The sequence below is a fragment of the Strongylocentrotus purpuratus genome, unplaced genomic scaffold (genome assembly GCF_000002235.5).
Source record: "Strongylocentrotus purpuratus isolate Spur 01 unplaced genomic scaffold, Spur_5.0 spur5_scaffold_5, whole genome shotgun sequence".
Classification (NCBI taxonomy): Eukaryota; Metazoa; Echinodermata; class Echinoidea; order Camarodonta; family Strongylocentrotidae; genus Strongylocentrotus; species Strongylocentrotus purpuratus.
The window spans coordinates 4,467,087-4,482,072 of NW_022145611.1; the positions used below are offsets into that span (position 1 = coordinate 4,467,087).

Below are 14,986 nucleotides of genomic sequence, written 5' to 3' on the forward strand. Positions count from 1 at the left end.
AGAAATGACAGAATGATAATATAATAATGGTGACTGGCTGCGGTTGTGCGCTCTAATCTCTTTTCAGGATTAATTGCTCGTAAATGAAATATATTCTAGGTCATCCAGTCGAATTTTATTCGAATTGTTATGAGGTAGAAAAATCAATTGAAATAAAATTACAGCATTGTTCGTATATGTATATTATAAATATTCTTTACCCATTATTTGTTACTCCCAAAATAGTTTTGCCTTCTTCTTCTTTTTCCTTGAAAAAAAAAACTACTGCCGAGAAGACTATGAAATAATTTTATTAGGACTTCCGGATTTTGGAGGCGTTTTGGTGTTTTTTTTTTGTCGTCTTACTTGTCTCGGATAAAATTATCAGTATGGTATGTTATTATATAATTACGATCTGTTGAATTCAAAGACATTAGTGACAGTGCAGCGAGTGCTGAATGGTATTTAGATCACAGCATGACTTTAAAAAAGACAAAGAACTGACTTACTGAGGCGGCGAGGCCAGAGTACCTACCAGGGCAGCACAGCTGCAGCCTGGCCGCCCCGCCCCGGTCCCGGCCGGTGCTGGGAATGCCGAGCCTTATTGGTTTGCATGGACTTTGTGATTTATGGAATTTGTAAAAGTATTATTGACTGCGTTCAGGGCATAACGATATAGACTATATGACAAGTCATATTGCCCTGAAGGCAGTCAATAGTACTATTATTAACCACACACAAAGAACTTTGGGCGCACGCAGAAACCTATCCAAAATTTGACCTGTAGACTATATTACCGTAACTCCGGCGTGGAGATACCCTACTAAAACATACCCAAAATGAAGTAAATATTCATTAAATGTCCAAATGAAGATCATGAGTTAAAATATTATATTTATGTTTTATTTATTACCTGTTTCGTGTCAATTTTCTTGTTATTTTTGGAGTATTTTTCGGAAAAATCAGGAAGCTGTAATGAATGGAGATCCCGTCCAAGAGGCCCCTTTGAAGCCATCTGTGGCACCGCACGTCTTTTGTTTCCCCTACCATAATCCCCTTAATCCCTCTCCGAGACCATACAGCTCCCTAGTCCTCCCGTTTCACCCACAGCCCAGGCCAGCGACCATGGCGGCTTATGCGTTGCTGGCCCGTACTTGGGGTGAAAAGTGGTGATGAATTGACAACTTCTAACCATCGTCCAACAAATGCGCAAACATTTAACACAATTTCATTTAATTCTTTAGGGAGATGAACCTTTGGACTACATGTACATGTACCTTCCTAGCTATATACAAATTTCGGAAATTTTCGGAAAATGTCAATAATTAGATGAGAAAATCATGATGATGAAAACCTTACATTCGCTCCAACAAATGGTTTCGTCTTCAGTAGAGCTATCAGAGCACGAAAACAGCATTTGATAACCAAAATAAAGGTTCATTGGTCATATGTCGGGAATTCTGTATTTTATATGTTATAGAGCTAAATACATCTTTGCTGAACATGACCTATTTTTCTGTGCCACGCATGTCTTCAAAGCTCGATGCCTGCATATTTTTACGAACGAGTGAATAGAGAACTTCAGGAATCAAATGGCATTGCGTAACATTTCGTAATATTTGGAATACTAGAGGGGAACTGTGCATTGATAAGGACAGCTGTAGATGGATTTGATGGTTGGAGAGGGTTACATTTCTTTTTGTTAAGCCAAGTTAATCTTGAATATCTTTTCCTCTGGAAATTCTTTCGAGACAGAGTCTCCATTCATTACAGCTTCCTGGAAAAACATACACTTTTTCACAGGTTTCACGGCAAACCGTAGACAGAAATACACATCTGATATGGGTCATTTCTTTAATAAAACTGACATTTGTTGACATTCCCCAATACAGACGGTAATCCAGAGGTCTCGCACCGGGGGGATAGATAGAGCCAATTCGGAACATCTTGTTGTAATTTTGGCTAAAAAATAGCATATAGCTTATTTGACTTATGATAGCTTGCTCATTTAGATCCTAAATCAATGATTAATCCGAGAAAGTCTCGTAGTCAACATGATTCGTTGTCATCCAAAGATCTGAATATTCTGGATTTTCAGGTCCTAGAAATCCAGAAAAACAGAATATTCCAAATTATTTGTAAGGGTTGGCAGGTATGCTGGGTGCACATAGCTTAGCCCAGCAGCCTAGTCTGTGACCACAACTCAAAACTTTCATTGTGCGAAAGATATATGCAGGGAAAAGCTCAAGTAGTGGATGAGAAAGAAGATTTCTATCAACCAGTTATTAATGTAGGCTGTTGCCCACGGTAAGGTGTCAAAATATAATATGTGCCAGTATGATCGATGATGATGATGATCATGGTAATAACCAGGCATGGTAATCACTATAATTCCTAATTTGTTTGTTATTTCTGTGCAAAAACTGGCCCATTATTATAACTGGTTTAACCAAAGAGTATCTCTTTCAGATATTCAACAATCATTTTTAACATAAGTATGCTATAGTGAAATTCTACTCAAACTCGTTAATTCTCATTTTTAAAGAACAATTTCCAGCAAATTACGAATATAAACTGGCCATGTTAATGACGCGGGCATACAAACGTGTTGACAGCTCTTTAGACTTTCTATTAATTGCTCTGGCGTCTCAGGGTCGAAGGGTGTATAAATGTCATTTTGAGACAGAGAATTTATTTCACTCAAATATAAAGTAAAAGACTTGCAGAAATTTGTGTACTGCAATTTTTGCGAAAATAAGAAAATGCAATATTGTTTTTAATATAAGGAAAAATAATTACAGCTTTAAATACATGACTTGGTCTAGCCAGATAAAAATTCAAACAACTAGGATCATTCTCATTTTGTTTTCTTCGTAACATTGGATAACAAATTTCACAAATTCCAACATAGACTAGACTAAGACTACTATAACATTGATAATTTAGATTATTTAGCAGGGAAAAATTAATATTTACTTTTCGGGGGCTACTTTTCAAGCTTGCCAGCATGAAAATAACATTCTATAGTCAGAAGTGTATTCTCTAGATATCAGACCCATATTGCTTTCAAGATAAATTCTTTCTTCAAATGTGTAAACTGAATATTTTAAACATATGTTTTAACGTTTGGAATGTTTAATTTTTGTAATTTTGATAATGTGCTGACGCCTAAAACATTGGACATTAATTTCATTACATCATATTTTTTCTAAGAATAATATAATGGTGTATTTTTATAAACTATCAAAGGATAATATCCGGGGGTGGGGGGGGGGTACCCATCTCAAGAACAAAACTGATTCTTCTTCTCGCAGATAGTATCGATTTCACAAGATACTAGGTAGTAAGCTCCTCGTGTTCAAAACGGTTTAGGAAGATCAGAAACATCTCCGTAGTTGACAGATAAAGTAATGACTGTCTTGTCGTTGGTTTTGAGGAACAGGCCCCTGATCTCTAAGCGTAGCGATGCTGCGAGCTGTGTGGTAAGTTAGTGGCTGAATCTCAGATCCTCATTAAATTCATGTAAATAACTCACATTATGACGATGATGATCATTACTACGGTCGCTAACTTCAGGCACGCACGTCTGCCCGCACCCCTTCGTCGGTACGGTACAAGTAGCTCAGTAACGCTGATTTAGTCAAGAAGTTAGGCTTATGATGGTGCGAGGAGCGGGCCCCTGGGATACTGTTAAAAGACAAATTGGGATGTCACCTTGTATATACATGTCATGTGATGTGTCACGTACAGTGCAGTCACCACACCTTTACAGCGCCTGCAACGGTATCCGGCACAAAACCTCACAATTTACGGACCTTTAGCTCATTTTTGGCGACCAGTTTCTTATCACCATGCATAAGCAAGCTCCCACAAGCTTTCAGATTTTCGCACTGATATTCCATTTTTGGAGGCAGAATTAAGGTCTTTAGGATGACTTTAGTCTTTGGGTCAGTGTTCTGTGAGTTCTGTTATGGGCATTAGGGACTTTTAGATTCTGCACAACGAGAACGTGGACTTCCCTTTTAAGGCAATGTGACGTCCTTTTAAGGCACTGGCAATGACGTCACATTGCCTTAAAAGGGCAGTCTGCGTTCTCGTTGTGCAGAATCTAAAAGTCCCTATTGGCTGTATGTGTGTGTAGTACATATTTGTAGTCTGCTTCGTGTGTGTTTATATGTCTTCGCTGTGTAATTTAGCATTTGTTAATTTGTGAACTCCTCCTGGGAAATTTACTCTACCTTTGGCTTTGGCATTTTACTGTCCACAGCAGATGATTCTAATTCTACTTGTGGCCATTGAAAGCTGTGACCAAAATTAAGGAAAATGCACTAGTTTATTACAGGAGTGATAGAGCTTTGGTCATCTTCCTCATGTTCCAGTTGATGTTGCACTGATATGGCACATGCAATATCATCTACATTACAAAAACGTTGACCCCTGACTGGGGTTAGCATAGTCATTCTAGTGATGGTCAGGTTGAGGTAAATTATGGAATACAGGTCAGGTTGAGGTAAATTATGGAATACAGGAAAGACTGATTTTGTGTTGCCAATTTGATGCTAACTTCATGAAAAAAAGAAGGTGAGGGTAATGATGCTGAAAGATTGCTCTATAGTTTGATGCTTTACATATTAATAATTGACATAGCATTTTTAATTTCTCTTTTTAGGCTGCGAATGTGACAGTGTGTGACTTGGACCCGGAAATAGATGAGCTGGTTAAGAAGTTTCGTTTCAGAAAGGAGAAAAACAATGCAGCAATAGTATGTAAGTATGTTGCTATAGCCACCACTGACTGTGGACGTCTTGTGGTTGGTCCATGGCAAACTGTGCCAAATAAATGACTTCAGTAAAATATCCCTGTGTTGGGCGTTGGGGTCTGGGGTTTCCTATTTTTGCAGGCTAGCTAGAGTACAAGTGGCTGCAGGAGGCTGTTGGACATGTCCAATATAATCTGCATGTTTGGCCGTGTTATGTGATGAACTTGGTGACTCATGCAGCCATTGCAAGTATGTGTTCAGTCCTACGTCCAGGAGCTGCACGTTTGAAATGTAACCAGATACATGTATGTGTATGTGTCTAAGATTCTCTTTAGTACAGAGCAAATGGGAATGAACCTTGCAAGATACACCTTTAAATTGCCAATTTGTGTTTGACCATGATAAGCTGTTTTACCCATCAGCGGCAATTGCAAATAATAGATTGGACCTGTTTCAGGTAGTACTTCTCACAGCATACAGTTGTATTCTGGAAAGATAATACACAGTGATGAATTTAGTAAAAATTTGCATTTCTTGGTGCATATTGTTGATTTAAGACAAAATATGGACTTTATTCTCGCTATATCCTCCCATTCCTGTCTCATGAAAATGAGAGGGTTTTGTTTACAAACTCCAGACTCAGTTATGCTGATTTGTTTTGAGTGATAAGCATGACTTTGATTGGTTTGAAAGCCTGGCTACTTCAAGCAATCAAAACTTCTGCTTTCATGGTATTCATTGTTTGAAGTGATAAGATATTAGACAAGGCTGTGGTTAACTTTGAAAGCTCACAAACAGTTTTAGTCACATAAAGAAAAGTGTCATTTATAGTATTCTAAAGGTTAAAATTGTGATTTGAAGAAAAAAAGGTATTATTATATTCAACGATTTGTTCTTTTTTAAACAAAACTCAAGGTCATGTGTGATTAAAACTTGTTTGCATAGCTGGAGGTATAATGATGTTTTGCATTACCTGTAAAGTAACCCATCATTGAAAGGAAGAAATTTGCTATTTTGGTATAAAAAGTTAACATGAGGTTTGAAATTTGTAAAAATTGAAGTCAAGGTGATTTAATTTGCATCGACCCTGATATTTCTCCTTCATATTTATATTGTTCAAAAGATGAACGTGGAAGACATTTTCATACTTCATCTATGATTTCCAAGGGAATAGTGTAAATATCTGGAAAGATGCCAGATAACAGTTTCTTATCTACTGATTAGATAGTGTTTTTTATTTTTTATTTTGGTTGATAGGTAATTACATATTTCAAAATAATGGTACATTTTTAGCTACATATTTCACTTTGACAGATATAAATCTGCCTTAAGATTAAAGTTGAAGGAATATTAACCACATTCTTTTCTTTCTTTAATTTCCCCCATGCAGTGAAAATAGACAGTAGTAAGCTCTTGATAGTTTTGGATGATCAGTATGAGGTAAATATAAAGAGCATACCGGTATGCATGTTGATCAGCGTTGTCACTTTTCTCAGTTTCTCTTGAAATGAGGGATAATCTGGAAAATGTATCCCCCATTTGCCAGTCAGGGAAATGTCAGAGACTTTGAAAAATATCACTACAAATTAGGATGTTCAAGTTTGCCAAGTACCCATTGAAATGCAAGTATTGAATTTAACACATTTCAATTGGATGTTGGTGAACTTGTACTTTTTAAATTTTCATGAAATGATGCCAAGGGAATTTCATTACTCCCCCCCCCCCCCCCTCCATAGTCGCTCTCTCATATTATGTCTCCAAACAGAGTGCCTTCATAGGATGATTGACTTTGTTGGCTTTTTATGCTAGGTTTATATTATGTTCCCGCCGGCCAGGGCAATCACGTTTCAGGCCACCTTGGACAAAACGGTATGGACGTGAGACAATGCGGGGAGACGGAATGGGAAAACGTGACAGGCCATGGATGCCGGGCCAGATTTTAACCTGTCAAAAAAATTGCCACGGCAGTCAAATGTAGTAGGCCAAAGTAAAATGGATGATCGCAACAAAACGTGACAGTACGTAATAAAAAACTTGGCAAGACCTAACAAAACTTGAAAACGGAGAAAAAATGGCCGAAATCCCACAGCGCACTACGTTTCATGCAAACGGCCTGCCGTGGCCGCTGGCAACATAATTTTAACCTAACATAAGTGTTGACAATACCTTCTTAATGATCTTGCAATTTTGAAACTCCATTAAGGAAACATTAGGGAAAAGTCTGGAGTATTGCTGTTATGAAATTGTGGGAACCCTTTTTATAGAATAAGTAGAATTTGTCTTGTTTTGAGTCACAGGGTGTAAGCCATGTCAAAGCTGTGAGTTAAACTTAAGGCGCTTCTGGCTCTCAGCAGACATTGTGGTTCATCAGGGTTGGTGCTTATGTCCTTGAAACATGCAAAGTTTTTTTTTGCTGTGGCTTTCCTTTTTTGTGACATTTTAATGCCCTATGTGGACCAGAGCTCTATTCTTTATACTTCCATTTCAGATATTGAACAAGAAGAAAAAAACAATCTAAATCACAAAGTAAATTCTAATTTTGTGATTTATATCATGTCATGTGGTGGAAGATAACAAAAGGCTTAAAATAAGATACGCTAGTGATTAGACAGAGCTATGAAGTTAAATTGTTTTTGATACCTGTGCTTTTTTAGGACATGACACCAGATGAGTTACAAGAAGAACTGCCTGAACATCTACCAAGATATGTACTCTATAGTTACTGTCGTCACCATGACGATGGAAGAATATCATACCCCCTTTGCTTCATTTTTATACATCCTCAAGGTGTGTATTCAGTCTACTTCAATCTATTTCATCCAAATGAAAATAAAGAGTATTAGGAAGACTCTCATGGTCTATGGGCGTGTTTATGCTTAACTTTTTCTGGCCAGAATCAGGCATCTGGTACACGTTTAGAACTTTTAAAACACGGTTGCGTCCTTTCTCACTTTTGTAGAATCACCGAAAAACGGCGATCACGATCGACGATCGTAAACTCACAAAAAGATGCGTTTACAATTTGTAAACGCGTTTAAATGGGGTCAACGCACTGACCTCTAGTGGGTCTACGTAGCATGCACAGTGCAGTTGTGCGAATCCAGCTTCAAGGCCAATTAAGGCCACCCAAGGAGAATTGCCTGGAGGAGCCAGAGAAGTGAGCATAATCAATACACCGTGGAACTGCGATTACGATGAGCGTTTACGATGAGCGTTACAAATCGCTCATTCTGCCTTCAAAATTTAAGCTTAAACGCACCCTATCATTTACGTCATCCAAAACATGTAGGACAACTGCTCCCAAGGACACCCAACCCCCCTCAAAAAATGCTAAAATTTGTCCTCCAACAAGTACTTAAGGGAATTTTGAATTAGGGGAAGGGGGGGGGGGTGGAGTAGTTACCAATGTGTTATGTCCATGGGATAGTTATCCTAGGGATGTATTTGGCCTTTGGGGACAGTTCTATGAAAAAGCTGTCCACAGGTACATGTAGTTGGAGCTGGTAAGTTTCAGATCGGGGCTTGAGATGGGGGGGTTACAGTCTAGGGGGTAGTTGTCGTAGAATCGATTGTATAATATTTAAAATTTAAATTGAAGACATTGTACAAGCATGCATCTTGATTCTTGAATCATTTCTGATGTGTGTGATGGTCCTTATAAGCTAATGTTCGGTATGTGTAGATCAGTTTGTGTGAAGTTGTGCTATGGTATATTACAATAATCTAATAAAATTGGCATTAGAAGCTGAAAGGAAAACTGATGAAGAAAACTAATTGTAAACAATATGGATATATTGCACATTTACATAAAAAAGTTTTCATCACTCTTCTAATAAAGAAGAGTAGAGTTCACTCTTTGTGATCTGTGTTTTCTTTCATTTTGTGTTAGGAACCAAAGCAGAACTTGCAATGATGTACAGCGGTAGTTGTATAACTCTTCACCGTCGAACGGGTATTACGAAGGTATGTGTAAATACTGTGATAATATAGCCATGTTTTAGCTCTAGGTGGTGTTCTGACTTTGTTTTATTTTTTAATTTAATTTATGTTTAATTTTTTGATGGTTTGAATTGGCATAACAAATTTGAAATTGTAACTTTTCATAGTTGTGTGTGCAGGTAGGCTTGGTCATCTATTGGTAATCATTTATCAATGATGTGCTTAAAGTTTAGAACTGCTATGACAAGTAAAATAAAGATGAAATGATTTTCAGAATATAACCTTTTTCTTTATAGACATCTTGTTTAAGGAAGTAAGCATTGTTGTCTAAGAACATGGTTGAGGATGAATATGTTTTTCATGGTGCATTTCAATGTCTGACCTCTGCAGAGGCTTTGGGAAGTTTGTTTTTCAGTTTATGGTTGAACTTTTCCTTTAAATACAGAGGATGCGAAACTTCCTGTCTTCTATCAATAGGAAGTGACAAGACTCATTTTCCACACCCGTGGAAAATGTTAAAAACTTATTGAATTCACTTCACTGCTGGACTGAGTAATATGAGCTTTTCTGGTTACTTATCAAGGGGAATTAAGGCCTGCAAGATGGCAGACACATTTCATGTAGTCTATTTGTATATATTCTTCATGGCTGTTATTGCAGTTGTCAAAAGTGATTGTTTGTGTAATGATTACCCTGATGTCTCTACAAAAGCATACATTTTTGAAACCCCGACTCTGCCACAAGAAGCCTGCTGTATGCCAACTGTCGGGAATGGATATTTGGCCACCACTGTGTATAGTAAAGTCATTCATGTGAATAGTATCTACAATGGTAGATATGGAGACAGCCACCGTGCCAAGATTCCATCCACAGCTGATATCCATATAGACAGCAAGGACAAGATATTCAACAAAGAATCCTTCCTATTGAATGTAATTAATGGGACATTTTACCATCGAATCACCATGGAGACTAGTAACATAGAGCATAGAATATATGCTCATCAAAATTGGACTCGTCTCCTTGTCAATGAAATTTTGATCTCAAGAAAACCAGGAACTTCTGACGAAATCACTCTCTCACTGACGCACAAGTTTAACCCAAAGAGTGAGGATGTCAGATTAAAAGTGACAGCCCCCAAAACAAAGGGCGATCCATGGTTTTCAAGTGGTGGTACCACTACTTCTGAAACACCAACAAGTGCAACTTCAGCACTATATATGTATTGGGATGATGTACCAAGAAGCCTTACATTAGCATCAGGTGTTGATTCCCAAGTCTGGACATTTCTCTCTGCAGTCTCTGAAAGCAAATCTGAAGCATGGCAGTCACTGAGAGCCGGATGGGATGAGAGGGATGCAGGGATGCTCTTTCATACCCATGAGAATGCCTGGCAACACAAGTGGATGGATGGCAAGATTGATCTAGATGGAACTAACCTCAAACTGGCCAAAGCTATCTATGGCAGTATGTACTATATAACAAGCTCTCTGCCTCCTCAAGGAGGTGATGTTCATTTTCCATTCCATTTTTATGGTATCAATCCTGGAGATTTGGCTCATGGGGGAAGTGGTCCTGACAGTTACAAAGGGCACATTTTCTGGGATCAGGAGACTTGGATGTTCCCGCCAATTCTGATGTTCCATCCAGATCTTGCGCTAGAAATGTTGAAGTCTAGATCTTATCATCTGCAGGCAGCCAGGGATAATGCTGCCAAGAATGGATACAGAGGTGCGCAGTATCCCTGGGAGATGGCATTTACTGGTGTTGAGGTCTGCCCAGCGGCACCGTATCCTACCAATGAACTTCACATCAGTGGAGACATCGCATTTGCTGTGCAGCAGTATCTGTGGGCAGCCAATGATACAACATTCCTTGAGAGTAACGATGGATTTGAGACAATTAAAAGTATTGCAGAATTCTGGGAGAGCAAGGTGGAGTACAACCAAACCTTGAAGGCATACACAATCAACAACATCATGCCTCCTGATGAATATCATCAAAGCGTTAATAACTCAGTCTACACTAACACCATAGCCCAAATAAGCCTCAGACTTCCGGCATATGCTGCTTCATTGATCAACAAGTCAGTTCCTAAAAAATGGGCAGAAATAGCAGATGAGATGGTCATTCCATTCGATCATAGACTGCAGTATCATCCAGAGTTTGAAGGCTACATTCCGGGAACCTTTGTCAAACAAGCAGATGCCATCCTCCTAGGATACCCTTTGATGGTCAACATGACAGCTGACACCAGACGCAATGATCTTGAGATCTATGAGACCTTTGAGGGAATCAATGTAACTGACCCTGATGGTCCTGCAATGACATGGGGAATGTTTGCTATTGGCTGGTTTGAACTGAAAAACCTTACCAAAGCTGAGAAACACTTTGCTCGCAGCTATGCCAATATCCAACAACCATTTCAAGTCTGGACGGAAACAGCCACAGGGGCAGGTGCTGTTAACTTTGTAACTGGCATGGGAGGATTCCTCCAGGCTGTTGTGTTTGGTTATGGTGGAATGCGGCTGCAAAAAAACAGCCTCCGTGTCGACATTACACTTCCGCCAGACACAGATACCATTACCTTTAGAGGTCTTAACTACTTAGGAAATTCCCTGTGTATCTCGGGGAAAAATGACTCTGTAGATGTTGTCATTCTAGATAAACCTGATCTTCACTTCCAAGCTGATTTACAACTTGTTCAAGGGTCGCATGTTTATCCTTTATATCTCAAAACAACAGTTACTGTACCTCGTTTGGATTTCAGCATAGAACCAACCTCTCCACAATGATTTGTAAAATGAGTAATTTTTTCCCTAGAAAAAGGGAGGGGGATGTGGTTTTCTGTCAGATGTACGTTTTTTTAGTCTAGTAATTATCTGTATGCTGTGTACAATATTATGAATTATTACCCGTATCAGATATCTGAGCTGGTCATTTACAAAACCATATTGCCCTAGTTTTCACTAGCAGTGGGAACGGAGGGGTATATTCTTTGTATTTTCCTTGGTCTCCCTGCGCGTATTGACTTTGCGTGTAGAGACGAGTGTAAATATACCTTGGTATTTTCCACGGTCTCGCAACCGGGCATCTTGTATTGACCCCGTCGCATTTTCATTGCGCATCTATTATGCGTACGAGAACCTGCGCACTTTGCGCGCACTCTATTGTGACGTAATAATCACACTAAATACACACTGTTTGCAGTGTATCGAAAATTTTGTCAAGCACTGGATGCACAGTGTTGGTTTGACAAAAGTTTGTTCAGTTCTTGAGATTGTCATGGTGGATTTCTGTATTTGCTCTAGATGTCTGATTTGGATAACAATAAAAATATTGACTGGCTTTACTTTCGGGGGAAATCAGAAATATTGACCGCGCTAAGACCATATTGCCCTCGTCTTTCGACTCGGGGCAATATGATCTGAGCTTGGTCAATATTTCTGATATACCCCTCAAGGCCAGTCAATATTATATAAATATAATAGATTGAAATAATTTCTTATGTAGGAAACTGTCTACACTATTTATTTCATTATGTTGTGAAAATGTCAGCTCCCATTGATATTTGATGTAAGTTCTATATTTTACTTATAAATTGTGTTTTTCTTTCTATTATTCATGTACATGTACACTTTATTTCACTGAATAGTATACAAGTAAATTGCATTTTAATACCATTTTATTACTCAACTTTATTTTTTTTTTCTCCATTTTCTTATCTCTCTATTTGCAGTACTTTGAGTTGAGTGACCTGGAAGAATTCACAGAGGAATGGTTGAAAAAAAAATTAGGATTTTTTAATTAGATTGTATAAGACATTCCATTTCATTAATTTTTTCGAACCGATACTTGTTTTGTTTATCCATATCTATTTAACCAAGTTACATATTAGTTAAGAATACACTATTATAATACAAATATATTGTGAAATACTTTGAAAGGAAAATTTGTTAGGGTGTATACAAGGAAGAAAGAGCTTACTTTTCTTGCTCTGAGAAATCTTTTTTTTTCTTCTTCTTTTTGTTAAATGTTAGCAGATCAAATTGATATATATATCTTTATACTGTCATTGAATTCATCAATTTTACAGAATATTTCATTATATTAATTGATAGAAAGGAGTGATGGATTGCTTAACTATGGTAAACATAATGAAATTGTTGGGTAGAAAAATAAAAAAACGTATTTTTGTGTTTTGCTCATATTTCTCATAAGAGGGATTCAAAGGTCCGTACATATATCAAAGACAGCAATATTCATGTTTTTAATTCAGGCCATTAGCTTGCAGTTCCTGTGTTTGATTATTAACTGTCGAATACTGCTGTATAATCCATTTGATATTGTTCTTTATATTCAAGAATATCAACTTGATTTTCCTAACTGAACAGCCCAATCATTCCATGGTCAGGACACATAAATGTTAGCATGGAGGTAATGTACATCCTCCTCAAATTTCTGTGTATATATCATGGAAACTTGCTGAAAAGTACATGGTTGTGATCAGGAATTTGTTGTATCTTGCAGACATATCATTATACATATGTAGTCAAGAAAGATTTTTTTTAATGTAACTGGGCATGTAACAAATATTTATTCATCACTTATGCATGTATAAGAGATTACTGTATATAAGATACGTAGGAAAACATTGAGAGACTAGTACATCATGAAGAGACAAGTATGTTGTGTGTTCAAATTTTCATTTATTATCTATTTGTTGAATAAACATGTATATCTTATATATATGTTTTATTCTATTTTTATATTTTGGATGATTGATCATGTTATCTCGTGGAATGATGTCTAATATTTTTTAGAAGAACCAATTTTAAACAAAAATGTATACAAAAACAAGTATATATTTTGCTCTGCAAAATTTCAAATTAGTACTTCTATAAAAAGAAATTGCCAAATTACACTCTAAATGTTATAGATGACCTCTAAATATGAAAGATAAAACTAACTTTTGACTTGCCAAGGAACTTGTACATGTAGACACATGCATTAGTAGGGAAGGCAACTTTGAATTAACTTTTCTTCTAATGCTCTTTAACCCTTAAATACACAAATGTCTCATAGATTTTTTTTGTGATTTCATGTGTGCAAATGATAGCAAAGTCAGTATACTTATTTTTTTTAAATTTTATTATTAGTCCCCTTTTTACCTTTATTATACTTTTGTGTTCTACCTTTATTTCTGTTCTCTATTCTCTGCTTTCAGAGGACATCACATTTTTGTTCAAACTTAATTTAGGCTCATTTGCCTGCCTGCACTCTTCTCTGTAAGCATAGACTCTACTTGTGTGTTCAGAGTGACAAATAAGTGACAACTATGTATTAAATTTAAAATCTTTATAAGTATGACAATTTTTGAAATGACAATCACCATGGGCCATACCGCTTAGCCTATGTAAACCTATACATGTGCTGCATTTTAGCTAAAAATCTATTAATTTAAGTTTTGAGCACTTTTCACTGCTAAATCTATATAACTATAATCTCATTTTCTGATCTCTATACTGTACGTCCTTACTGTTGCATAGAAGGAATCAGGTTGATAAAATTATTCTTCATAAGTCTTCCACAACTTTCATCTTTCTACGTCAGATCATGAATGACTTTTCAATTTTGTACACAGCGAGCTTGTAAATAGAAATATGAAATCTTGAAGTACATGTTTGAGTTGGGTAAGAATTCTGGAGTGTAACAGTTTGTGTTGCATTTTGACTTTATTTGAGTTAAACAAGATACTTTATTGAGGTTTTTCAATTATTCATTTATCTGGATTCTCACATTTTGAAACATATTTCGATCAGCAATTATAGTAATATTAACTAGGCCTAAATAGGTTTAAGGTACACGTATATGAGTATTAAAAGTTTACTTATTCTAACGTCATATAAAGTCACATATACTAGTTTTTGGAGCTCAATAATTTTAACAGGATTAGTGAATGATAGATCAAGATGTAACTCTGTTAATGCAGTATCAATTTATGATCGTTACACTTAACAAATTTTATTGTGTATGTGATATATTTATTTGATATTTCATGAGCTATGTTTTGAAAAAGTTTTTTTAATGATCATGATATTTAAAGGTGATGAACATGGATAAAAAGGAGACTGAATGTGATTAGAAAACTTTACCCTTACATTTTTGGGCATCTCTACCATTGTTGATGTATACATTTGTCACTGTATTGTACGCCCCAATCATTTATAAAGTCATTTCCTCAAATTTATGTATGAGCTTTATGAATAATATCCTTTGATGAAATAACAAAGTATTTTCTCCAAAACT

General features: G+C 36.8%; 2 protein-coding genes across 2 annotated transcripts; both read left to right on the forward strand.

Moving 5' to 3' along the window:
- Positions 1-256: 256 nt before the first annotated feature.
- LOC115918196 (glia maturation factor beta-like) lies at positions 257-12,839 on the forward strand. Its single transcript, XM_030998869.1, has 6 exons — positions 257-371; positions 4,649-4,745; positions 6,129-6,178; positions 7,393-7,525; positions 8,628-8,701; positions 12,417-12,839. Exons 1-6 carry the CDS (start codon positions 369-371, stop codon positions 12,486-12,488), a joined length of 429 nt encoding a protein of 142 aa, XP_030854729.1. The 5' UTR covers positions 257-368; the 3' UTR covers positions 12,489-12,839.
- Positions 8,713-11,530, forward strand: LOC762741 (protein-glucosylgalactosylhydroxylysine glucosidase-like). Its single transcript, XM_001198480.4, has one exon. It carries the CDS (start codon positions 9,235-9,237, stop codon positions 11,470-11,472), a length of 2,238 nt encoding a protein of 745 aa, XP_001198480.4. The 5' UTR covers positions 8,713-9,234; the 3' UTR covers positions 11,473-11,530.
- Positions 12,840-14,986: the final 2,147 nt, after the last annotated feature.